Source organism: Nyctereutes procyonoides, unplaced genomic scaffold (assembly GCF_905146905.1).
Source record: "Nyctereutes procyonoides isolate TBG_1078 unplaced genomic scaffold, NYPRO_anot_genome, whole genome shotgun sequence".
Classification (NCBI taxonomy): Eukaryota; Metazoa; Chordata; class Mammalia; order Carnivora; family Canidae; genus Nyctereutes; species Nyctereutes procyonoides.
Genome location: NW_026575052.1, coordinates 67,709,703 through 67,735,383, shown reverse-complemented (window position 1 = coordinate 67,735,383; position 25,681 = coordinate 67,709,703). Strand labels below are relative to the sequence as shown.

The 25,681-nt window shown below is 40.0% G+C and overlaps 2 protein-coding genes across 10 annotated transcripts in view; one reads left to right on the top strand and one right to left on the bottom strand.

Moving 5' to 3' along the window:
• Positions 1-8,321, bottom strand: part of ABI1 (abl interactor 1) — a 131,206-nt gene extending 122,885 nt beyond the window's left edge. Inside the window, exon 1 of the mRNA XM_055331349.1 lies at positions 7,980-8,321. The gene's annotated coding sequence lies outside the window, so the exon portion shown is untranslated. The remainder of the gene's footprint in view (positions 1-7,979) is intronic.
• A 169-nt stretch (positions 8,322-8,490) lies between these two features.
• Positions 8,491-25,681, top strand: part of ACBD5 (acyl-CoA binding domain containing 5) — a 48,527-nt gene continuing 31,336 nt past the window's right edge. For 5 of the 9 annotated variants that reach the window (XM_055331337.1, XM_055331340.1, XM_055331339.1 and 2 more), the window contains exons 1-4: positions 9,463-9,603; positions 9,780-9,972; positions 14,353-14,473; positions 16,250-16,322. In XM_055331337.1, coding sequence (XP_055187312.1) covers positions 9,589-9,603; positions 9,780-9,972; positions 14,353-14,473; positions 16,250-16,322 — 402 coding nt within the window. In that variant the 5' untranslated portion in view covers positions 9,463-9,588. The other 4 variants (XM_055331342.1, XM_055331344.1, XM_055331341.1 and 1 more) reach the window with 4 other exon arrangements.

The window sequence follows — 25,681 nt, the reverse complement described above, 5'->3', positions numbered from 1 at the left end:
CAACCCTCAATTATGACCTCTCTTTGCTTCTTTTCAAATTAATAATACCATCCAGGAGTCCTCAGAGAAGGAGGGTGAACGGAATCATCTGTTCAAACAGTGTAGCAAGGCCCACACAAGACCAGAGGATTTCAGGAGACAGAATGAATTGTAAACCTTCCTTTCAAATTTTATTATAATTGGTGGTGGACATTCTTTCATACAGAGTCATCATATTTGCAGCAGGCCAGACCTATAGGCTGATTTTCTGGCAGGTCTGATTATTCATTTAACATGGAGAAAGGGCTCCCTTAGACATGTTAAGTCAAGCCCCTGCAGAACCCTGGTGTTATTTTACAGTACAGCAAGCTTGTTATCCTGAAATAATAAAAAATTAGCAGTGGCTAAAAATGCAAAGTACCTGGAGTTCTGTAGGGAAAAATATAGCCTTTAAGTGAAATCTCATGCTATTTTTTCTTCTCTTCCAGAAGCTATAATATTTCCAGCATGGTTTGAATGAATTAATTTCTTGTTAATTTTGGAAGCTGCTGAATCAACACATCCTCCTCCACCTCTCATTTTCAGCTTCAACAAGATCCTGCAGGCATTTGTGACAATCAGAACTGTTTCTGGAACAGCTGGTCTCACCAGCAATAACAAGTAGCTCATTCTTTGAACCTAGCAGAAAATCGGCTAATAATGGCCCTTCTCTGAACTTTGTCCCTCCAATCTTTCCAATGCTTTTACAAACCCCTCAGTGTTAGAAATACCTAGAGTAATTTCTCTTTTCCTGACAAATGAACAATATAATATTTAGAAGTTCTATAGACAAATGACAATCCATGTAAAGTTAGTATTCTTTAGTTGAATGTTACAGAAAACAAAACCCAATGTAGTATAAGAAAGAAAAAAGACAAAAAAGGGAAAAAGAAAAGCAGAAAAAAGTCCTCATCATGAAAATTCAGGCTCACCCACAGAACTCAAAACTACAAATGCAATCAGTCATAAAAAAAAAAAAAAAATACTAGTGCAAGTCATTTGGAAGGCCATTAGGAACCCAAGTAGTATTCTCTCTCTCTCTCTCTTTTAAGATTTTATTTATTTATTTATTCATGAGAGACACCCAGAGAGAGAAGCAGAGACACAGGCAGAGGGAGAAGCAGGCTCCATGCAGGGAGCCCGATGTGGGATCTGATCCTGTGACTCCAGGATCATGCGCTAAGCCGAAGGCAGATGCTTAACCACTGAGCCACCCAGGCATCCCCCAAGTAGTATTCTCATTTAGGGTCCAATTTCTTTGTAAAGATTTTGGGTTTTTTTGTTTTGGTACCCTTCGTAAATGGTGAAGAGCAAGGCAAATGTATGTACCAAATGTTTCATCTTCACCACGCAATAAATCCATCCTCTGGGACACCTGGGTGGCTCAGCAGTTGAGCATCTGCCTTTGGCTCAGGGTGTGATCCCGAGGTCCAGGGATCGAGTCCCGCATTGGGCTCCTTGCAGAGTGCCTGCTTCTCCCTTTGTCTATGTCTGTGTCTCTGATGAATAAATAAATAAATAAATAAATAAATAAATAAATAAATAAATAAAAGCTTTAAAAAATAATAAAAAAACCATCTTCAGCTCAAATTCCTCAGTTCCAAACCCATGTCCCCCCCCCCTTTTTTTTTTGGTGGGCAGCAAAGTTTATTGAATGATGACATTTATTGAGCAATAGTACAAAGCTCCTGAAGAGGGAGCGGACCTGAGAGGATTGCCCTCAAATCCATATTTCTCAAAAAGAAAATCTGATTATTCCAACTGGAATTGGCTCTTCTTTCCAATCATAAGCTTTGGCAACGGGGACATGTTCAAACAGCCTTAGCATAATCACTTGAACGCCCTGAGATTGGTGTGGGAAGTTTCCAGAGAGACTAAATAATCAAAGAAAATAAGTGTCAGGTGTTCACTACAACTGGGAAAACTTGTGCAATACATAAACACGTGGTTGGGTGCTATTTGTGCAATCCTGCAGGTTACTCATACACAAGAGCATCTGGGTTCCTCCCCAGGATTTGATGCCGTTCTTTTTTTTTTTTTTTTTTGAAGCCGTTCTTATTTGTTGTTTAAGAACATTTCCCAGCTAATTCTGTAATGTCTATATTCTTTGTCATTTGCTGCCACTGCGATATCTACTCAATGTCCCAGTGTCTCCTGGGCATGTACATAACTCTGCATATAGTCATGGTATTCTAGATCTCCAAAAATACGTGTTGCTGCTTTTCAAAACCCTCTGTGAACATCTCATTCTCCATTCTCTTTTTAAATTTTTTATTCAATTTCTGTTTGCCCCACCTATTATTGCTGCCATAGCCACTGCAATGGTAAACAATAAAAACTGGTTTTTCGTTTGTTTTTTAAAGATTTTATTTATTTGACAGAGAGAAATCGAGAGAGCACAGCAGGAGGAGCTGTAGAGGGAGAGGGAGAAGCAGATTCCTTGATGAGCAGGGAGCCCCATGCAAGGCTCGATCTCAGGATCCCCATATCATGACCTGAGCCGAAGGCAGATGCTTAACTAACTGAGCCAACCAGATGCCCCAAAACTGTTTTTTAACAAATACCTTGAGGATAGGATTGTTAGTGCTAAATGAGTTCTGAGTCAAGTGAAAGATAAATTCTGAGAATAGAGCTTTTCAAGGGAGTTGCCAGCAAAGTCAAATAGCGATAATTCTCTGGGGATTGGATTTTTGGGGGCTTTCCCAACCTGTCCTTCCCCATCAAGAGGCTGCTAGGATGATGCTTTTCAAAGCACTATGATTGCAAGATAGCTTGTTTTCAAGGCTACTGTAGAGCTAGGGAGAGAGGGATGGAAAGAAGACAAATTCAAACACCACAATGTTTACTGTTCTTACTAGATTTAGCTATTTTTTTAAGATTGATTTATTTGAGAGAGAGAGTACGGGTGTGAGCACAAGAGAAGGAAGGAGCAGAGAGATATTGGGAGAGGGAGACTCTCAAGCAGACTCCCCCTGAGCCCAGAGCCCTGAGCCCCAAGCCTGGAGCCAACTGGGGGCTCCATCTCAGGACACGGAGATCATGACCTGAGCCCAAATCAAGAGTCAGAGAAGCTTAACTGACTAAGCCACCCAAGTGCCCCTCAGCTATTTTTCTTGAATGAATGCTCCTTTATTTCCAGTTATTTTTTTAAATTTTATTAAATACTTTATTTATTGGGGCACCTGGGGGCTTAGTTGGGTATCTGCCTTCAGCTCAGGTCATGATCATGGAGTCCTGGGGTTGAGCCCTAATGGGGCCCCCCTGCTCAGTGGGGAGCCTGCTTCTCCCTCTGCTGTTCATCCCACTCCTGTGCTCTCTCTCTCTCACTCTCTTTTGCCAGTGTTCTCATTGCTTTTATATAGGTGGTTAAGACTATTCCTAGGCTGCTGTTCTGAAAGTGCCTCCTTTCATTCATTTTATTTTATTTTACTTTTTAAAAAAGATTTTATTTATTTATTTTATTTATCCATTCATGGGAGACACACAGGGAGAGAAAGAGACATAGGCAGAGGGAGAAAAAAGCAGGCTCCCTCTGGGAGCCTGATGCGCAACTCCATCCCAGGACCCTGGGCCAAAGGCAGATGCTCAAGAACTGAGCCACCCAGGCGTCCCCCTTTATTCATTTTAAATATAGCCTTGATCATCCACCAGCTGTGAGACTCTGGGGAAGTTACAGAAACCTTGCTAATTCCTATGTTTTGAAAATAATAAATAAAATTAGCCATCAGCTACTTAGCACACCACCCATTAAAAGTGAGTGTTCAGGAGATGATGCCTCCTCTGCTGAGGAGAAAGCACCAGGAATCTGCCTCTGCTCAGCAGGGAATCTGTTTCTCCCTGTCCCTCTGTCACTCCCCTTGCTTGGGCTCTCTCACTCTCGCTCTTTCTCAAATAATTAAAATCTTAAGAAAGAAAAAAAATCTTAAGAAAGAAAGAAAGAAAGAAAGAGAGAATGAAAGAGAGAGAGAGAGAGAGAGAAAGAAAGAAAGAAAGAAAGAAAGAAAGAAAGAAAGAAAGAAAAGCAACTGCAAATATAAGAAATACTAGAAGTAACTACACATGCCCCGGGAAAGGCTCTGAAAAGACTTGAGAAGATCTTTAGTTCATGCCCCAGGCTGATCCTCAACAGACAGCATACAACAATCAGCAAACAGTAATAATAATCAAACACAGTAACAAAAAAAATAGGAAACCCTGGGGACTGGAGAATCTGGTACCCAGAGTTAGCACATTATTAGATTCAAATGCCCAGGGGATCCCTGGGTGGCGCAGCGGTTTAGCGCCTGCCTTTGGCCCAGGGCGCGATCCTGGAGACCTGGGATCGAATCCCACATCAGGCTCCCGGTGCATGGAGCCTGCTTCTCCCTCTGCCTGTGTCTCTGCCTCTCTCTCTCTCTCTCTCTCTCTCTCTCTCTCTATGTGACTATCATAAATAAAATAAAAAAAAATGCCCAGTATTCAACAACATCACATGGCATACAGTAAATACGGCCCATTCAATAAAGAACACAAAACAACAGCTAATGTCACTCATAAAGATCTAATTAATGGCACATATACTAGAAAAAGACTTTAAAACAACTGTTTTTAAAGATGCTCAAATAACTAAAGAAGGATGTGGAGAAAGTCAAGGAAGCATTTTGTGAACAAAATGAAAATATCAATAAAGAAATAGAAAAATCTAAAAAGAAAACAAAAATGGCTAATTTGCATTTGCCTATTGGTTAGCGATGTTGAGGATCATTTAATGTGCTTACTGACCATTTGCATACTTATTTCAGAGAAATGTCTATTCAAGCTCTTTGCCCATATTAAAATCTGATTTTTTTAAAGATTTTTTTTATTCATGAGAGACACATAGAGACAGAGGCAGAGACATAGGCAGAGGGAGAAGCAGTCTCCATTCAGGGAGCCCAATGTGGAACTCGATCCTGGGACCCTGGAATCACACCCTGAGCTGAAGGCAGACGCTTAACCGCTGAGCCATCCAGGCGCCCCAAAATCTGATTGTTTTTGTTGAGTTGCGGGAACTAGTCTTTTAAGAGGAGGCATTTCAAATCAGGGGAGAAAAAAGGATTATTCAATAAGCAATGTAGGGCAATTGGGTAAAATTCTATAAAAAAATTAAAAATTGTCACATTTTTCCTGTTTTTTTTTTAAGATTTATTTATTTATGATAGACATAGAGAGAGAGAGAGAGAGAGAGAGAGAGAGGCAGAGACACAGGCAGAGGGAGAAGCAGGCTCCATGCTGGGAGCCCGACTCGGAACTTGATCTGGGGACTCCAGGATCGCGTCCTGGGCCAAAGGCAGGCGCGAAACCGCTGAGCCACCCAGGGATCCCTCCTGTTACCCCAGTGTTATACTTTTGGAGGTGGGAACTTTGGGGAGATAATTAGATTTATATTAGGTCATGAAGCTAGGACTCCTTTTTAAGATTTTATTAATTTGAGAGAGTGAGTTAGCAAGTGAGAGAGCACAAGCAGGGGGAGCTTTAGAGGCAGATAGAGAAGCAGGCCCCTTGCTGAGCAGGGAGCCTGACATGCCTCCATCCCAGGACCCTGGGACCATGACCTGAGACAAAGGCAGATGCTTAACTGAATGAGCCACCCAGGTACCCCTATGTTAGACGCTTAAATATTCATCTTTCTATATATTCCTGGAACAAATTTTGGCTACTTTAAAAGTAAAAATTAGAATAATTTGGTGAGTTTGTATTGGGTCATCATTTTTAGAGAAGCTACAATTGCATCTCCCAGAATGCCCTTCTCTGTATTGTTCTAAATTAGGGTTGACCATAAGAATTTATGTGAGATTTGGCAGATAGGAGTCAAGCAGCTCTGAAGGGCATTAGGTATGGAGTAGCACCTTGACCCACTTTCCCAAGTCTTAGGTCAGGCATGAGTTCAGCTCCATGAAGACTGGTATCATTTCGTTCTGAAGGTCATCCATGTCATCTAGTTTAGACGCAGTGAGAGAGAACATAGAATTCAATTTGTCCTCACTGGTTTCAGTTTGTCCTAGGGGTTTCAGTTTGTCTTTGTTCTTCCCTACTTCATGTAAGTTCTTGACTACAAGACACACTATAGCAATTTTAAGCTCCCCTCCAGACACAATGGCAATAGCTTCTCATAAACTCTTCAGTAGCTCCCACAATTATATAAGTATAATCCCTGTAACTAATCTATTGTACTATATCAATCATAATGGTTGTGCTTTCTTGATCCAATTGTAGTTGATAGAAAAATATAGTCTTTATGGATTTGTTTTTTTCTAAAGATTTTATTTATTTATTTATTCATGAGAGGCACAGAGAGAGAGGCAGAGACGTAGATAGAGGGAGATGCAGGCTCCTTGCAGGGAGCCCAATGCAGGACTCGCTCCTGGGAAGGGGATCATGCCCTGAGCCAAAGGCAGATGCTCAACCGCTGAGCCACCCAGGCATCTCAAAGATTTTATTTTTAAGTAATCTCTATACCCAATGAGGGGCTGGAACTTACAACCCTGAGATCAAGAGTCACATGTTCTACCAAGTGAGCCTGCCAGGTGTCCCTATGCGTACAATTTTTTAAGTGTAAATTTTAAATGAAGTATAATATACACAAAGAAAAATAAACCTTTTTTCTCTAGAGAGAGCAAAAGATTTTCTTTTTTTTTTCTTTTGAGTATAGTTGACACACAGTGTTACATTAGTTTCAGGTATATAATCTAGTGATTTGACACAAAAATGTACTATTTTACCTTTTTTATGGTCATGAGGGAGAAGTGGGCTTATTCTTAATTAAAATATCTCTAGAAAAACACCATCAAGAATGCTTAATTTATCTGGTTCTTTGGTGGCTTAGTATGTTAGGTATCCGCTTTTTTCTTTTCTTTTTTTTGGGGGGGGGGGTATCTGCTTTCCACTCAGGTTATGATCCTGGGGTCCTGGGATGAAGTGCTGCATCAGGTGCTCTGCTCAGCAGGGAGCCTGGTTCTCCCTCTGTCTGCCAACCCCACTCTGCTTGTGCGCTCTATCAAATGAATCAATATTTTTTTTTAAAAAAGAATGCTTCATTTATTATGGTGATCATTTAGTACGTCCAAACACTCAATCATTATGTTTTACACCTGAAACTAATAGGTTATATGTCAATTCAGTCTCAAAAGAACAATGCTTCATAGTAGGCACTGCTCTGAAGGTACTGAAAGACAACCAGTGTTCCATGAGATGTATTTTAGGTAGAATTACAGGCTGTTCAGGTAAATGGAAGGCAGCTTAGGAACGGATCAATCCACCATATTCATCAGTGTGTTTCAGTAGGAGTTACCATATGTAAACCAGCACAGTTATATGAAAGTGCTTACTTTTAAAATACCTTTATCTGAATAATCCCAATTTCCTTTCTCCTTATGCTATTCTCCTTGATTCGAAATCCATACTACCTGCAAATGGAAATTCCATAAAAACCACTGACAGAAAATTCTTATTCAACCTTACCTAAAGACCAGAATACTATACATTTCTTACTCCATAAACTTAACGAAGAGTTGTCAAAATGAAGTCTTAGATTAGAAATCTAAGCTCTTGGGACGCCTGGGTGGCTCAGTGGTTGAGCGTCTGCCTTTGGCTCAGGTCATGATCCGGGGTCCTGGGATCCAGTCCCCTACCGGGCTCCCCGCAGGGAGTCTGCTTCTCCCTCTGCCTGTGTCTCTCATGAATAGATAATTTTTTTTTTTAAAGAAAAAAAAAATCTAAGCTCTTTCTTGAGTATGCATGATCCAACAGACTGGAACTGAAGTGAATATGATAAAAAAAAAAAAAAAGACATAGAGGAAGCAGCAGATGTAACACATAAATCCTTCCTAGTTTGAATAAATTACAAACAAAAAATGGCTAGCCTTACACTTTAGTGTCCTGGAATAAGCCCAAGATCTAAAAAGCACGAGTTTTATGGACTGACTCCTGGTTTTGCTACTTACTGAATTGTGGCACCTTGGGCTAATCAGTTACCGTGAGCCTCGTTTCCTCACTCGTAAACACCCCACTGCGTTTTGCAACAGGTGCCATTCTCTTGGCAAATGCCGGGCACTCACAAAAGCGGTAGTTCTTTATCACCCAAATGGCGCTCGTTTTCATATACTCGCCCTCAAAGTTAGTAAGCAATCAGGAGCAAAGAATTAGAGCCCAGTTCTCCGAATCACACCAGCTCACATCAGGGTACCCTCGAAGGCGTCACCGAGGGTCTCTTTCGGTGGAAGCGGATGTGGCATTAGAAGGGGCCCGGGGGCGCGACGCAGCGGGCAGCAGGATTTCCGCCGCAACCGCCAAAGCGCCCGCCGGCCGCAGACACCGAACCGGAACTGGTGAGAAGTACGCCTGCAGCCGAGGGAGGTAACGCGGAAGCGTCGCAGAGGGGGTTGGCGGACTACGTTTCCCATAAGTCCACGGGGCAGGGCGAGGGGCGGGCGGGCGACTGGGACAATACCGGACGGGCCTTGCCTGGTAATGCCAAGGTAAAAGCCGGTAGTGCGGCTCGGAGGGAAGAGCACCTTACAGTCTGCGCTTAGATATCTGCTAGTAGCCCTCCTAACCCACCCCAAACTGACAGTGAGGTCCTGGCAATTCGGGGATTTCCGGGCCGCAGGGCTCCATCCCTAAAACGCGCATCAGTACCCCGCCCCCCGTGGGCCTGGGGGCGATTCCAGGTGCCTGAGGTCGCGGGGCGTTATACTGGAAAGGTGAGGGCCCAGGGTCCCGTTTCGAGGGCTGACAGCCCGTTCTGGGTCCTCAGTGCCTCCTCCCTCGAGCCGTGTGACCTATTAAATCGCGCTGGAGCTGGACTGTGCCCGGTTCCCCGGGTGGGAGGACAGCCGTGGTGCCGGGGCAACTGCCCTCCTTCCCACCCCCAACCCTGAGCCCCCAGTCCGGTCTGGCGGCCGGCGATCTTCCTGCTCCTTGGGGGGCTCTCGGGCGTTCTCGACTCGAGGCAGCCCAAGCCCTGCTAAAACACTGATGCAGCACCTCTAATTCCTTCCGCCGTTGGGGTGCTGGCAAGACTGCCAATGGAGAGGCTGAGCAGCTTGCTCTAAGAGCTTGAGGTTCGCACCGAGTCTCTGCGGACCTAAAGCCCTTTGCTCCCGTCCCTGCACAGTCCTCGGGCCGTAACTTCAGAGTTCGGGCGCTGTGAACCGCAGGGTCCTTTTTATATTTTCCCCCAACGGTACCGCCTCTCGCTCGGCCCTTTGAGCCCAGGTGCGCCGGCACGGACGCGGCGGTCCCGCCCGTTCCAACAGCGAGGACCCGAGCCGTCGCCCCTGCGGCCTTGCCTTCCCCCCTGGCGCTACCCGGTCGCCTGGCGGCAGCGCTCGCGGCAGGCTCCGACGCGAGGCGGGGGGTGGAGTCGGCGGAGCGGCCGCGGCCGCAGCGAGTGGGCCCTGGGGTGGCGCTGGGGCGGGGCCGCGAGGAGGGCGCCGGCTGACCCACCGACCCCGCCGGGATGGGGAGAGTGGCTGCCCCGCCAGGGTCCTGCGGGTGGGGGAGCGGCTCGGCGGCCGCGGCTGGCCGGAGCCCTTCCGCGCTGTGCTAGCGATGCTCTTCCTCTCGGTGAGTTGTCGTTCGTTCTCGGCCGCGCGGCCTAGGTCACGCCCCGGGGAGGAGGAAAGAGCCGGGCCGCCTCGGTCCGTGCGGCCTGGAGGGCAGGGCCACGGGGCGCTGACTCGCTGCGTGGGCCTCCTCCTCCCTTTGGGCATGTTGATCCGCGGCTGCGCTCCATGTTCCAGTTTCATGCAGGCTCCTGGGGAAGCTGGTGCTGCTGCTGCTGCCTGATTCCAGCCGACAGACCTTGGGACCGGGAGCGGGGCCGGGGCCGGGGCCGGGGCCGGCGCTGGCGGCTGGAGATGGCGGACACGAGATCCGTGCACGAAACCAGGTTTGAGGCGGCGGTGAAGGTGATCCAGAGTTTGCCGAAAAATGGTAAGTGCGCTCAGGAAGCCTCCTGCAGAGGCCCGAGGCCCCAGTTCCGGAACATCGCCTCTTTCAATCTTCTCTCGGCTGGTAGTCTTGCTAATTTAACCTACTTCGCTTCTGCCTGTACAACGAATGTAATTGGAGGGCAGGTGAAGAATGGGAATTAATTACCTGCTGATCTTGCAAGCACCAGACGAATCTGTTATCCAGCGTTTGAGTAGTTGCTATTGCTGAAAACAAAAGTCTGTCACTTAATGACTGCGGATTTGGGTATGTTTAAAAAAAACAAACAAACTGGGTGGGAGATGCCTGGTGCCGCCTACTCCTAAACTGCACTATTTAACCTTTCAAAGACTTTTGATGTGAAGGCAGGGAAAGGAAAGAAGAGCTAAATTCATTTGTAAAATTATTTATTTTAATACATACATGTATTTGTGACTTTTTTCATGTGTGCTGTGCTCTGTATTCTTGTGTTCTCTTTCTTATACTTATATTGGGCCTTCCTCGCAGCTTAGGAGAAAAGTCATTTCAGTTCTTTTGTATTTAATATTTTTCAGACTCCTTTCAAAATTTTTCTCCTTATCCTTGGCTTTCAGCAGTTTGACTGTGATGTGTCCAGGTGTGGTTTTCTTCAAATTTATCCTGTTAAGAGTTTACAGAGCTTTTTGAATTTGTCATTTTATGTGCTTGACCAAAGTTGGGAAGTTTAAAGCCGTTAAGATATTTTTTTCCTTTGGAGAGGCTTGGCAAAAACAACTTTTATCTTTTACTTCGTATCCTTCTTCACTATAGGAATTATTTTTCACAATTAACTTGTATTTTCTGACGATGCTTCTTAAAGCACTATTACTGTGCCAGAGCATAAAATTCACTGAATACATCGTTAGCATATTTTTACAGTATTTCGTATGTTTTCTGCTTTAATTAATCATGAGTTGACTTGGTAATGACTATTCAACATGGTTTAATAAAAATTCATTAAGTGCAAATTCAAAAGGTTTTGAAAACAAATATACACAAAATAGTATTCTTTTTGTAATCTCAAACGTCAGACTGGAGGAGGAACGTCTGAGATTATGAAGGGGTTGAAAGATAAAAAGAAAAAAGAAAAAGAAAAAAGTGAATGAACAATATGTAAAGAAATAATGTAGGAACTTATTTAGCTGTTGGTTTTTAAAATGCCTGATTAAGAGGGTTTATAAAAAGGCATCATTCTAAGAGTTTTACAGAAGTTGTAGCGTCATCCTTTCTCTTAAACCGATATTTTTCTAATTTTTTGAAAATTGTTAAAGGTAGAACTTAACTTCTCTAGTCTATTTTTTGGGTATATATAATGTATTAAGAAATCTGTGTAAATATGAACTGTATAAACATAGCATTTAAGAAGCTATTGCAAAGTTAAGATATCCTGGCAAATGGCACCTGAGTTGGATAATATTCAGTATACTGTTATCCCCTGAAATTAAACTGGTATTAATTGAAGCTGGAAGTATTGTTATAATGAATTAAATTTTTTTATAATAATACCTTTTAACAGGTGTCTGCCCTGAACAGTTTTGCAAAGAGTAATATCTTACAATTAGTTCCTTGACCTTTATGTAAGGTCTAAGGTTACAATGAATCATGTAGCATCTATGTTTGATTTACCCTTAGCCTTTAGAAATTTAAATTCCTATGGGACACGTGGGTGGCTCAGCGGTTGAGCTTTTGCTCTCAGCTCAGGATGTGATCCCTGGGTCCTGGGATCAAGTCCCGCATCTGGCTCCCTGCAGGGAGCCTGCTTCTCCCTCTGCCTGTGTCTCTGCCTCTCTCTCTCTTTCTCTCCATGTCTCTCATAAATAAATGAATAAAATCTTAAAAAAAAAATTTAAATTCTTAGATGACATTTTAAATACAAATATCAAATATAGTATGTGTGAGCACCTTGAGAACAGATTATATTTTATCTGGTGTTTATATATAGATTATATTCAAAACATTATCAATTTTTGCTGTAATCTATTCTAATGTATATGTCACTCATCTTAACTTTTAAATCTTATTTTGATTTACTGTAGATACTGTAGATGAGTTGAATCTCTTGGTGTTTTAAATTTAGATTTGTGTTATTTAATAGGTAACCATTTAAAAAATACTTCTTCAAATAAAACTATTTCAAAGCTTAAAAAAATATGTAGCCATTTTAACTGTAACTTCCCTATGTTTTTTAACCTATGTTATACCAAAGAGGACGATATTATTGAAATAATATATCTAATAGATACTCCTAAAGGAGTATATATGATATAGAATTGTTATTGTGGCTTTGGAATTAATTACTCATTCTTGCCCATACCTGAAACACCAGCTCTCAGCTTGTCTGTGCTGTAATTTTCACAATGTTTATAAACTACTAGTTTTTGATTACTACACACTATTTGTTATGCAATCTATAAAGTTTTTAAAAATATCTTCTTACACTTTTTATTTTTGTAATAATTTTGTATAAAAATAATATACAAACAGAATGTAAAAAATTTTAAAACACAAGCAAACAGGAAAATAAAAATAATCTCTATGCTTAGTATCTCCAGAAATATCTTCTTTAACATTTTGGTGTGTTTCCTTCTATTCTGCTTTTGATGTATATAAATATTTTGCAAAAATGAATTGTACTTGGTATGCTATTTTTATTTTATTTTTTAAAAGATTTATTTATTTTGTTAGTTGAGAGAGAGAGAAAGCACGAGTTGGGAGGAGAGGCAGAGGGATAGGGAGAAACAGACTCTGCTGAGCAGGAAGCCCGATGCAGGGTTTGATCCCAGGACCTTGGTATCATGACCTGAGCCAAAGGCAGACTCTTAACCAACTGAGCCACCCATGCCCCCGGATATGCTATTTTTGAACTACTGTTTGTGTGTGTTTTTTTTTTTTTCATTTTATATTGTGAAACGTTTCTCAAGCCATTCTTTGTATTTTCATAATATATAATTTGTAAGGGCTGTAGTTATAAATTATCCAGTTGTATATATGTATATATGTGTCCTAATTATTTTGGCATTACCTATTATAAAACATTGGCATTCCGATTTTCCTTGTTATGAAATATTGCAACTTATAGTACTCATGCATACAATAATTTTTTAAAAGGTTACCTTTTATAAAAAGGTTATAGGTATGTTAGAGACATGTATGAACACTGATTTTCAAAGAAATTGATGTGTTCAAAATTACAAAGGTAGGAAGTGTGAAATCTCTTTTATCTTGGATTGATTCTTTTTCTACCACAGCACACACTGGTTGACTTTAGTCAAACTTCCTTATCCATTAAGAAATTGAAATTTGGCCAAGAGAGTTGGATTTCTTAATATTGAAGTTTCATTAAGCAGACTGTACATATAACTTTTTCACTTATGCTAGGCAGTTTGGTTTGTCACTATCCTTGTTTAGAAAATACCTTATTAATAGTTGCATAATGCAGCTATTCTGTATTTTCATATATTGCTTTTTTAAATGATATTTTCCAGTTAGTTACATCTAGAGCATATTTGTTCATTTAACCTTTTATTTATTGAACTATGTTAGGCATTGCTATTAAAGTGTAACAATCTCCAGGGATCCCTGGGTGGCGCAGCAGTTTGGCGCCTGCCTTTGGCCCAGGGCGCGATCCTGGAGACCGGGGATCGAATCCCACGTCGGGCTCCCGGTGCATGGAGCCTGCTTCTCCCTCTGCCTGTGTCTCTGCCTCTCTCTCCCTCTCACTGTGTGCCTATCATAAATAAATAAAAATTTAAAAAAAATAAAGTGTAACAATCTCCAGAGTTTTTTTTTTTAAGATTTTATTTATTTATGAGAGACACAGAGAGAGAGACAGAGACATGGGCAGAGGGAGAAGCAGGCTCCGTGTGGGGAGCCTAATGTGGTACTCCATCCTGGAACCCCGGGATCATGCCCTGAGCCAAAGGCAGACATTCAACTGCTGAGCCACTCAGGTGCCCCAAGAGTTTTAATTTTTATTATTATTATTATTTTTTCTTTTTAAAGATTTATTTATTTATTCATTCAGAGAGAGCGAAGAGAGAGGCAGAGACACAGGCAGAGGGAGAAGCAGGCTCCATGCAGGAAGCCTGATGTGGGACTCGATCCTGGGTCTCCAGGATCACACCCCGGGCTGCAGGCAGCGCTAAACCGCTGTGCCACTGGGGCTGCCCGAGTTTTATTTTTTTAAGTCAGAGGACTGAAGCAACTTACAGAGCCGTGACATTTGTTTCTATAAGACAAATAAGTGATTATCTGAACTATTAATGAAATATTTAAAAATCACTATTATTATAACTAAGCTGATTTATAGCTTTAGATTGTCAATTGTATTCTCCAGGTGATCTGTTTTTGATATGTTTCCAATAGGTTCATTTCAGCCAACAAATGAAATGATGCTCAAGTTCTATAGCTTCTATAAGCAGGCAACTGAAGGACCGTGTAAACTTTCAAGGCCTGGATTCTGGGATCCTATTGGAAGATATAAATGGTAATTTCATATAGGGAGCTATGAAAGGAATTTTATTTTAATGACATAGTTATCATATGACTTATTTATGTGGTTACGTATTATTCTGAGCAGAGACTGTTCTAACGTACTGGATCCGATTTTTATCCTCCACGTTCTTTTAACACAATTTCATATGAAGAGAAAAGTCTTGGGGAAGAGAGGAAAACAGTAAAACCAAAAAGGACCGGTGTATCAAAGATAAAAAAATCATTTTCAGGTAGTCTTTCCTTTTAGGAGTTTTTTTCATTTTATTGTAAGAAGAGCAACTCCCAAGAGCAGTTAAACTCTCCTGCCTCTTTTACCAAGAAAAATAATGACTTTTACTTGCCAAGTGACACTGTTTACTTTGAGCCTTTAGGTGATAAGTAACTAGGCACATGCTGTGCTAACTTTTGGTCTGGGCTATCACTCTTGTCCCACTGTACTTGAATAGAAATTTGATTTTTAATATACATAAGAAAGTCGTAAAATAGCCAGAGAAACCTCCATAACATGGACTGTACTTTAGGAACAGAGTATGCTAGCTGGTGTAGCAGGTCTTAAGAGCCACACATTTTGATGGCTAAATTTATTTACACTGAATTGGAAGTCCTTAAACTCCTTTGAGGATTTCTTAGTACTATGTTTTCCTCTAAGTTCTTTGTGAATAGTCATAAATAAAAGGTTAAATGTAATAGCTGTCTGTTAGTTGATCTGTTTTAAGACAAGTGATTTACCTTACGATTTTTCCCTCAGAATTGACCGTTGGTGGATTTAAACTGCTTCTGGAAAAAATGTGTAAAAAGAAAGAGTTTCATTATAGGCAAAAATTTCAGAGGACTGTTGTCCTTATCTAGGGGTTTAAAATGTCTTATGCCAAAATAAAATGAAATGAAATGAAATGAAATGAAATAATAAAATATAAAATAAAATAATAAAATAAAATTAAAATAAAATAAAATAATAAAATAATAAAATAAAATAAATAAAATAAAATAAATAATAAAATAAATAAAATAAATAAAATAAAATCTCATGCCTCACATTTTTGTTTCTAAGAAGTAGGAAGCCACTTTTATTTTTTGAGTATATGTTAGACTCTTGTTTAAAATTAATGAAACTTTTAACCAGAATTTCTGTTCATTTAAAACATGGCCATGATAGTTCATTTCATATAGAGTCTTTTAAAATGTTCATTGCTGTCACCATTCTTTATCATACAAAATTTTTGAAGAGTTCTTAGCAAATATTTTTCAACAATATATAGTATCTACCCTATGCTATATATAATAGTCTCTGTAACCTATAGTTTATAATTTACAGATGGGCTACATATTTACTAGTTTTAAATACTCTTTAATTTGACAGTTTATTTTCTCTGATACTTTTTTTTTAAGATGGTACATTTATTTTATTTTTTTAAGATTTTATTTATTTATTCATGAGACACACACACACACACACACACACACACCCCAGAGGCAGAGACACAGGCAGGGGGAGAAGCAGGCCCCATGCAGGGAGCCTGATGTGGGACTTGATCCTGGGACTCCAGGGTCATGCCCTGGGCCTAAGGCAGGCGCTAAACCGCTGAGCCACCCAGGGATCCCCTAAGATGGTACTTTTAAAGAGATCCTTGGAAGCATAATATTTTTGTATAGGCTTTAAGTAGAAAGCCTGTTTTAAATTAATGACCCTATAGCATTGACTACAAATTGTATTCTGAGCAATTGGAAATTGTTCAGTAATTTGATATTTGCCTGTTCTTATTTCTAGGGATGCTTGGAGTTCGTTGGGTGATATGACCAAGGAAGAAGCCATGATTGCATATGTTGAAGAAATGAAAAAGGTAGGGGAAATCATTCACAGCAGAAAATGAAAATATTAGATCTCCGGGATGACTCAGTGTGTCTGCCTTTGGCTCAGGTCATGATCCTGGGGTCCTGGGATTGAGTCCAGCATCAGGCTCCCTCTGGGGAGCCTGCTTCTCCCTCTGTACATGTCTCTGCCTTTCTCTGTGTCTCTCATGAATAAACAAATAAAACTTAAAAAAAAAAGAAAATGAAAATATTCATGGGGCACCTGCATGGCTTAGTTGCTTAAGCATCTGATTCTTGATCTCAGCTCAGGTCTCTTTTTAATGTTTACAATTTTTAAATTTTATTTTCAGGTCTGATCCCAGGGTCATGAGTTAAAAAAAAGAAAATATCCAGCACAGCTGAATTAAATTAATTTTGTTATTAAGCAAATTAGCTTCTTTGTTTAAAGGAACAAAGAAATTATAATATGTTAGCATATAAAAACTAAGATGAATTTATTAGGGCTTTATCTGTCTCTTCAATGTTCATCTTTTTTTTTTTTTAAAGATCTTTTTTTTTTTTTTTAATTTTTATTTATTTACGATAGTCACAGAGAGACAGAGAGAGAGAGAGAGAGAGGCAGAGACACAGGCAGATGGAGAAGCAGGCTCCATGCACGGGAGCCCGACGTGGGATTCGATCCTGGGTCTCCAGGATCGAGCCCTGGGCCAAAGGCAGGCGCTAAACCGCTGCGCCACCCAGGGATCCCCTCTTTTTTTTTTTTTAAATGTTCATTTTAAGATAAGTGTTTTTACCTTAAGATCACACTGTAGTGATATGATTTTTTTAATCTTCTCTGTATTTGTCCATAGTCAGCTTCTTCAGAAAATGTAGAAATAGGAATCTTTTGAAATATTGAAGCCCCTTCCTCAGGAATCTGGGGAATACCTGAGCAACCTTGAAAGCATTTCTGCTTTGGAACTTTTTATTTAGGAGAAATAGCTAACAACCCTGCCCATCAGTGTTTTCGTCGAGTTTGACTCACAAATTGAAATACATCATGGGATTTCTTAATAACAAGGATTTCTTTTCCTTGAATGCAGAGATCCTTCAGAAACAAAATAAGATAAGGATGCTTTTAATCTCTCTGGTAATTGGTAAGGACAGCTTTCCTTACTGACTAGCTTTCTTAAGTCTACTCAAGGGATTTTTTGAGGAGCAAATTTATGAAGAAATCATGATTTTAAAGATACTCTTAGTGTCTTTTTATAAAGCACCATTGCTGTGTTGGAACTGGATCAGAAATTGTGAAATTTGGGATGCCTGGATGGCTCAGTGGAGCACCTGCCTTTGGGCCAGGGTGTGATCCTGGAGGCCCAGGATCTAGTCCCACGTCGAGCTCCCTGCATGGAGCCTGCATCTCCCTCTGCCTGCGTCTCTGCCTGTCTCTCTGTGTCTCTCATGAATAAATAAATAGTATTAAAAAAAAAAAAAAGAAATTGTGAAATTTAAAGATGCATGGGTGGCTCAGTGGTTAAGCATCTACATTTGGCTCAGGTTGTGATCCTGGGGTCCTGGGACTGAGTCCTGCATCAGGCTCCCCAAGGAGCCTGCTTCTCCCTCTGCCTAAGTCTCTGCCTCTGCCTCTCTCACTGTGTCTCTTGTGAATAAATAAATAAAATCTTAAAAAAAAAAAAAAGACATTGTGAAGTTTAGGTCTGTTTTATAATCTTAAATAGGTTATCTTTGAACATAAAGAAGATCTGTAAAAAGGAACACTTCTTTTGCCAGCTTGTTTGCCAGTGTTAATTTCTTTTTTTTTTTCATTTGTTTTTGTTGAAGTTTGATTTGCCAACATAGAGTATAACACCCAGTGCTCATCCTATAAAGTGCCCTCCTCAGTGTTCGTCACCCAGTTACCCTAACCCCCCTCCCACCTTCCCTTCCACAACCCTTTGTTCATTTCCCAGAGTTAGGAGCCTCTCATGGTTTGCCTCCCTCTCACTCAGTTCCCTTCCTTTCCCTTATAATCCATTTCATTTCACTATTTCTTATATTCCTCGTATGAGTAAAACCATGTAATGATTGTCCTCTGATTGACTTACTTCATTCAGTATAAATACCCTTCAGTTCCATCCACGTCAAAGCAAATGATGGGTATTCATCGTTTCTAATGCCTGAGTAATATTCCATTGTATATATAGACCACATCTTCTCTATCCCTTCATCTGTCAAAGGACATCAAGGCTCCTTCCATAGTTTGCTATTGCGGACATTGCTGCTATAAACATTGGGGTGCAGGTGTCTCAGTTTTTCACTGCATCTGTATCTTTGGGGTATATCCAAAGGGTATATAGGGTATAGGATATAGGTCATAGGGTAGCTCTATTTTCAACTCTATGAAGAACCTCCACACATTTTTCAGAGTGGCTGTACCAGTTCACATTGCCACCAACAGTGCAAGAGGGTTCCCCTTTCTCCACATCCTCTCCAACATTTGTTGTTTCCTATCTTGTTAATTTTCACCATTCTCACTGGTGTGAGGTGGTATCTCATTGTGGTTTTGATTTGTATTTCCCTGATGGCAAGTGATGCACAGCATTTTCTCATGTGCTTGTTGGCCATGTGTATGTCTTCTTTGGTGAAATTTCTGTTCTTGTCTTCTGCCCATTTCACGATTGGATTATTTGTTTTTTGGGTGTTGAGTTTAATAAGTTCTTTACAGATCTTGGATACTAGTCCTTTATCTGATATGTCATTTACAAATACCTTTTCCCATTCTCTAGGTTGTCTTTTAGTTTTGTTGACTGTTTCTTTTGCTGTGCAGAAACTTTTTATCTTGATTAAGATAAAAGATAGAAGATAACTATTGGGATAGTTCATTTTTGCTTTTGTTTCCTTGGCCTTTATAGATGTATCTTGCAAGAAGTTGCTGTGGCCAAGTTCAAAAAGGGTGTTGCCTATGTTCTCCTTTAGGATTCTGATGTATTCTTGTCTCACATTTAGATCTTTCATCCATTTTGAGTTTATCTTTCTGTATGGTGTAAAAGAATGGTCCAGTTTCATTCTGCATGTGGCTGTCCAATTTTCCCAGCACCATTTATTGAAGAGACTGTCCTTTTTCCAGTGGAGTCTTTCCTGCTTTGTTGAATATTAGTTGACCGTAAAGCTGAGGGTCCACATCTGGATTCTCTATTCTGTTCCATTGATCTATGTGTCTGATTTTGTGCCAGTACCACACTGTCTTGATGATCACAGCTTTGTTAGACAGCTTGAAATCATCATTGTGATGCCCCTGGCATTGGTTTTCTTTTTCAGTATTCCTCTGACTATTCGGGATCTTTTCTGATTCCACACAAATCTTAAGATGATTTGTTCCAACTCTGTGAAGAACATCCATGGTATTTTGGTAGGGATTGCATTAAATGTGTAAATTGCCCTGGGTAGCATAGATATTTTCACAATATTTATTCTTCCAGTCTTTGAGCATGGAATGTTTTTCCATCTTTTTGTGTCTTCCTCAATTTCTTTCAGAAGTGTTCTGTAGTTTTTAGGGTATAGATCCTTTACCTCTTTGGTTAGGTTTATTCCTAGGTATCTTTTTTTTTTTAAATTTTATTTATGATAGGCACACAGTGAGAGAGAGAGAGTCAGAGACACAGGCAGAGGGAGAAGCAGGCTCCACGCACCGGGAGCCCGACGTGGGACTCGATCCCGGGTCTCCAGGATTGCGCCCTGGGCCAAAGGCAGGCGCCAAACCGCTGCGCCACCCAGGGATCCCTATTCCTAGGTATCTTATGCTTTTGGGTGCACTTGTAAATGTGATTGACTCCTTCTTAATTTCTCTTCCTTCAGTTTCATTGGTAGTGTATAGAAATGCCACTGATTTCTGGGCATTGATTTTGTATCCTGCCACAATGCCAAATTGCTGTATGAGTTCTAGCAATCTTTGGGTGGAGTCTTTTGGGTTTTCTGTGTCCAGTATCATGTCATCTGCAAAGAGGGAGAGTTTGACTACTTCTTTGCCAATTTGAATGCCTTTTATTTCTTTTTTTTTTTAATTTCTTTTTGTTATCTGATTGCTGAGGCTAGGACTTATAGTACTATGTTGAATAGCAGTGGTGAGAGTAGACATCCCTGTCATGTTCCTGATCTTAGGGGAAAGGCTCCCAGTGTTTCCCCATTGAGAATGATATTTGCTGAGGGCTTCTCATAAATGGCTTTTAAGATGCTGAGGAATGTTCCTTCTGTACCTATACTCTGAAGAGTTTTGATCAGGAATGGATGCTGCATTTTGTCAAATGCTTTCCCTGCATCTGTTGAGAGGATCATATGGTTCTTGTTTTTTCTCTTGTTGATGTGATCTATCACATTGGCTGTTTTAGGAGTGTTGAACCAGCCTTGCATCCCGGGGATAAATCCCACTTGGTCATGGTGAATAATTTTCTTAATATACTGTTGGATTTTTAAAAATTTTATTTATTTATTCATGAGAGACACAGAGAGAGAAGAGAGAGAGAGAGAGAGAGAGAGAGAGATAGGCAGAGACACAGGCAGAGGGAGAAACCGGCTCCATGCAGGGAGCCTGATGTCATACTCGATCTCACGTCTCCAGGATCAGGCTGAAGGTGGCGCTAAACCGCTGAGCCACCTGGATCCTATTGGCTTGTATCTTGTTGAGAATTTTTGCATTTGTGTTCATCAGGGATATTGGTCTATACTTTTTTTTTGGTGGGGTCTTTGGTTTTGGAATCAAGGTAATGTGGCCTTATAAAACAAATTTGTAAGTATTCTGTCCCTTTCTATCCTTCGAAACAGCTTTAGTAGAATAGGTATTATTTCTTCTTTAAACGTTTGACAATTCCCCTGGGAAGCCATCTGGCCCTGGGCTTTTGTGTCTTGGGAGGTTTCTGATGACTGCTTCAAGTTCCTCGCTGGTTACTGGCCTGTTCAGGTTCTGTTTCTTCCTGTTCCAGTTTTGGTAATTTGTGGTTTTTCAGAAATGTATCCATTTCTTCTAGATTGCCTAATTTGTTGACATATAGCTGCTCATAATGTTTTTAAAGTCGTTTGTATTTCCTTGGAACTCGTTGTGATCTCTCCTCTTTCATTCGTGATTTTATTAGAGTCTTTTCTTTTCAATAAGACTGGCTAATGGTTTATCTATCTTATTAATTGCTTAAAAGAATCAGGTCCTGGTTTTGTTGATCTGTTCTACAGTTCTTCTGATCTGTAGTTCATTGAGTTCTGCTTGAACCTTTATTATCTCTCTTCTTCTGCTTGGTATAGGTTTTACTTGCTGTTCTTTCTCCAATTTGTTTAGGTGCAAGGTTAGCCTGTGTATTTGTGTTTTTTCCAATTTTTTGAGGGAGGCTTGTATTGCTATGTATTGCCCCCTTAGGAGCACTTTTGGTATCTCCAATATTTTGAATGGTTGTATATTCATTTTCATTATTTTCCATGAATCTTTTTATTTCTTCTCTAATTTCCTGGTTGACGCATTCGTCTTTTAGTAGAATGCTCTTTCACCTCCACGTGTTTGAGTTTCTTCCAAATTTCTTGTCATTGAGTCTAGTTTCAAAGCATTGTGGTCTGAAAATACATAGGGGACATTCCCAATCTTTTGGTATAGGTTGAGACCTGATTTGTGTCCCAGTATGTGGTCTATTCTGGAAAAAGTTCCATGTGCACTTGAGAAAAATGTGTTTTCAGTTGTGTCTGGGTGGGAAGTTCTGTATATATCTGGGAAATCTGTTTGGCCCAGTGTATTATTAAAGGCCCTTGTTTCTTTGGTGATGTTCTGCCCAGAATATATGTCATTTGCTGAAAGTGCTATGCTGAAGTCTCCTTCTATTAGTGTATTATTATCTAAGTATCTCTTTCCTTTGGTTATTAATTGATTGATGTACTTGGCAGGTCCCACATTAGGGGCATAAATATTGTTAGGTCTTCTTATTGGATAGACCCTTTAAGTATGGTATAGTGTCCCTGTTCACCTCTTACTACAGTCTTTGGGATAAACTTTATCTGATATGAAGATTGCTACCCCAGCTTTCTTTTGAGGACCATTTGAATGGTAAATGGTTCTCTACCCCTTCATTTTCAGGCTGGAGGTGTCCTTAGGTCTAAAATGAGTCTCTTGTAGACAACAAATTGATTTGTCTTGCTTTTTTATCCAGTCTGAAACCCTGTGTCTTTTGATGGGATCATTTAGCCCATTCACTTTCAGAGTACCTATTGAAAGATATTGATTTAGTGTTGTAATACCTATTCAGTCCCTGTTTTTGTGGATTGTTTCTTTAGACTCCCTCTTTTACAAGGTCCCCCTTAATATTTCTTGCAGAGCCAGTTTGGTGGTCACATATTCTTTCAGTTTCTGCCTATTTTGGAAGCTCTTTATCTCTCCTTCTATTCTGAATGAGAGCCTTGCTGGATAGAGTATTCTTGGCTCCATGTTCTTGTCATTTAGGACCCTGAATATATCCTGCCAGCCCTTACTGGCCTGCCAGGTCTCTGTGGAGTGGTCTGCTGTTAATCTGATATTTCTCCCCATATAAGTTAAGAATCTCTTGTCTCACACTGCTTTAAGAATTTTCTCTTTATCTTTGAAATTTGCAAGTTTCACTATTAAATGTTGAGGTGTTGAATGGTTTTTATTGAATTTTAGTGGGGGTTCCTATCTCTTGGATGAATGCCTGTTTCCTTCCCCAGATTTGGGAAGTTCTCAGCTATGATTTGCGCAAATATACTTCGTGATCTCTCTCTCTCTCTCTCAGCCTCTTCTGGAACCCCAATTAGACATATATTCTTCCTTCTCAAGCTATCATTTATTTCCCTAAGCCTTTCGTCATGGGCTCTTAATTGTTTTTCTCTTTTTTCCTCAGCTTCCTTCCTTACCATCAACATGTCTTCTATGTCGCTCACTCTTTCTTCCACCTCATTAACCCTCATCGTTAGGACCTGCAATTTGGATTGCATCTCATTTAGTCTATTTTTCATTTTGGCCTGATTAGATCTAAATTCTGCAGTCATGAAGTATCTTGATTCCTTTATGCTTTTTTATAGAACCACTAGTAGCTTAATAATTGTGCTTCTGAGTTAAATTTCTGACATTGTATTGAAATTCAATTCTGTAACTCTGTAGCAGAGGGTACTGTTTCCTGTTATTTCTTTTGCAGTGAATTCTTCCTTCTCGTCATTTTGTCCAGGGTAAGAGTGGCTGTTTGAGGGGGCTGAGTCAAAAATATCAACCACAACCTAAGTAAAATACACCCTTGATGATTCTGAAGAGGTCAGAGATCAGAAAATAAAAGAAAAAGAAGACCAGAACAAAATATAACCGAAGGACCACTGGAGTCAAAAACAAATTTTAAAACACAGCAATAAAAATAAATAGCTAAAAACTAAAAACTAAAAACAAAAAAAAGTAAAAGTAGAGAAAAGAGGGAAAAGAAAAAAATTAAAAGGTGGGGGGGATGGTGTTTGTGAGGAAGTAGTAATGGAGAGAGAATGTAGTCTACCTGAGGAGTCCTATAGGGTGATCCTCTTGGTTCTCAGTGTATTTTGTTCCCTATGTTAGAAGTTGCTCAATTCCAAATTTATATGAACCAGCAATACTTATTATATAAAGCCCCAACATTGACCACAAAAACATAAACAAGATAAAAGAGGGAAGAAAGAAAGAATATAATCTCACAGAATTACAGTGTTCCACTTGGTTCTGAGTGTATGTTGGTCGTATTTTAGAAGGTACTAACTTCCACCATCACAAATTAAAACAAGGCAGAAAAAAAACAAAAAAACCCAAAAACCCATGTCTTGTATATGTACCAAAATCCCAGTGTTAATTTCTATAAGTAATTTTTGTGAGGTGATTGAGACTCATTTGTTTTGTTTTATTTTGTTTTCTTCTGCATTGCGCAAAGTTGTGCCCTTTGTTAAATTGTCACAGTTTTTATTTAGTGGACGTGGTTTATCTATAACAGATACTGTTAACTGTATCAGTAGCACAACAACAAAGGAACCTTTCAAAAGCAGAGAGAAAATCTAAAGCCTTTTTGGTTTGTTAACTATTCCTTTTTATTATTTTAAATATTCTGATTTGGGGGCACACTCCTATAATGTAAAGTTGAATAGACACATCAGGTAAAATTTACCCATTTTTCCTATCCAATTTGATGAATTAATGATGTAGTTACAGGTTAAAATGGGAGGGATACGGTTTTAAACTATACTGCTGCCTTTTAGCTGTCTTAAGATACTTTAACTGTAACCATAGATTTCTATAACTACTTCTCTAATTCAAGAATATACTTTTAATTTTTTTTTAAGATTTACTTATTTATTTATTCATGAGAGACACAGAGAGGCAGAGACATAGACAAGACAGAAGAGAAGCAGGCTCCATGCAAGTAGCCTGATGCAGGACTTGATCCTTGGAATCTAGGATCACACCCTGAGCCAAAGGCAGTCAGCTGCTGAGCCACCCAGGTGTCCCATCCATTCAGACTTTTAAAATTTCATTTTTCAGAAGGTGAATATAATAAAATTTTGGTAGACTTTTAGAGATAAATCTAAAGTGTTAGGATACTAATCAATTGAAAATTTGATTCATTTTTTAAAGTATTTGCAGAGTTTTGCTTTGTGGACATCAGTAGATAAAATTGTATGCTTTTAAATAATGATGTGGCAGAGGGTGGAAGGACCTGGCTGGCTTAGTCAGTAGAGCATCCAATTCTTGATCTCAGGGTTGTGAATTCAACCCCCACATCGGGTCTATAGATTATAAAATATACATGTATATAAATATATATATATATTAGATAATGGTGTGGGATGGTACATTATCCCAAAGATTAGGTTACTGAATATGGGACTTTTTGTAATTGTAATTAATTAACAACCAATTAGGAATTTAAATTATATTTTAAATATAGTTAAGTGTGCTATTGCTCTTTAGAATTACTCTTGTATTATAAATCTCATTCTTTTGCTTTTGCATTCACATGTTTAGGGAACTTGTCCATTGGGATCCTTGGGTGGTTCGGCAGTTCAGTGCCTGCCTTCTGCCCAGGGTGTGATCCTGGAGTCCCGGGATCAAGTCCCACATAGGGCTTCCTGTATGGAGCCTGCTCCCTCTGCCTGTGTCTCTGCCTCTCTCTCTCTGTGTGTCTCTCACGAATAAATAATAAAATAAAACCTTTTTTTGAGAAAAAGGAACTAATCCATTTAATTTATATTTTATAATAGATATTTTTAAAAAGATTTTATTTATTCGTGAGAGACACAGAGAGAGAGGCACAGACATAGGCAGAGTTCTAGGCTCCTCACAGGGAGCCTGATGCGGGACTTGATTCTGTACCCTGGGATCACGCCCTGTGCTGAAGGCAGACATTCAATCTCTGAGCTA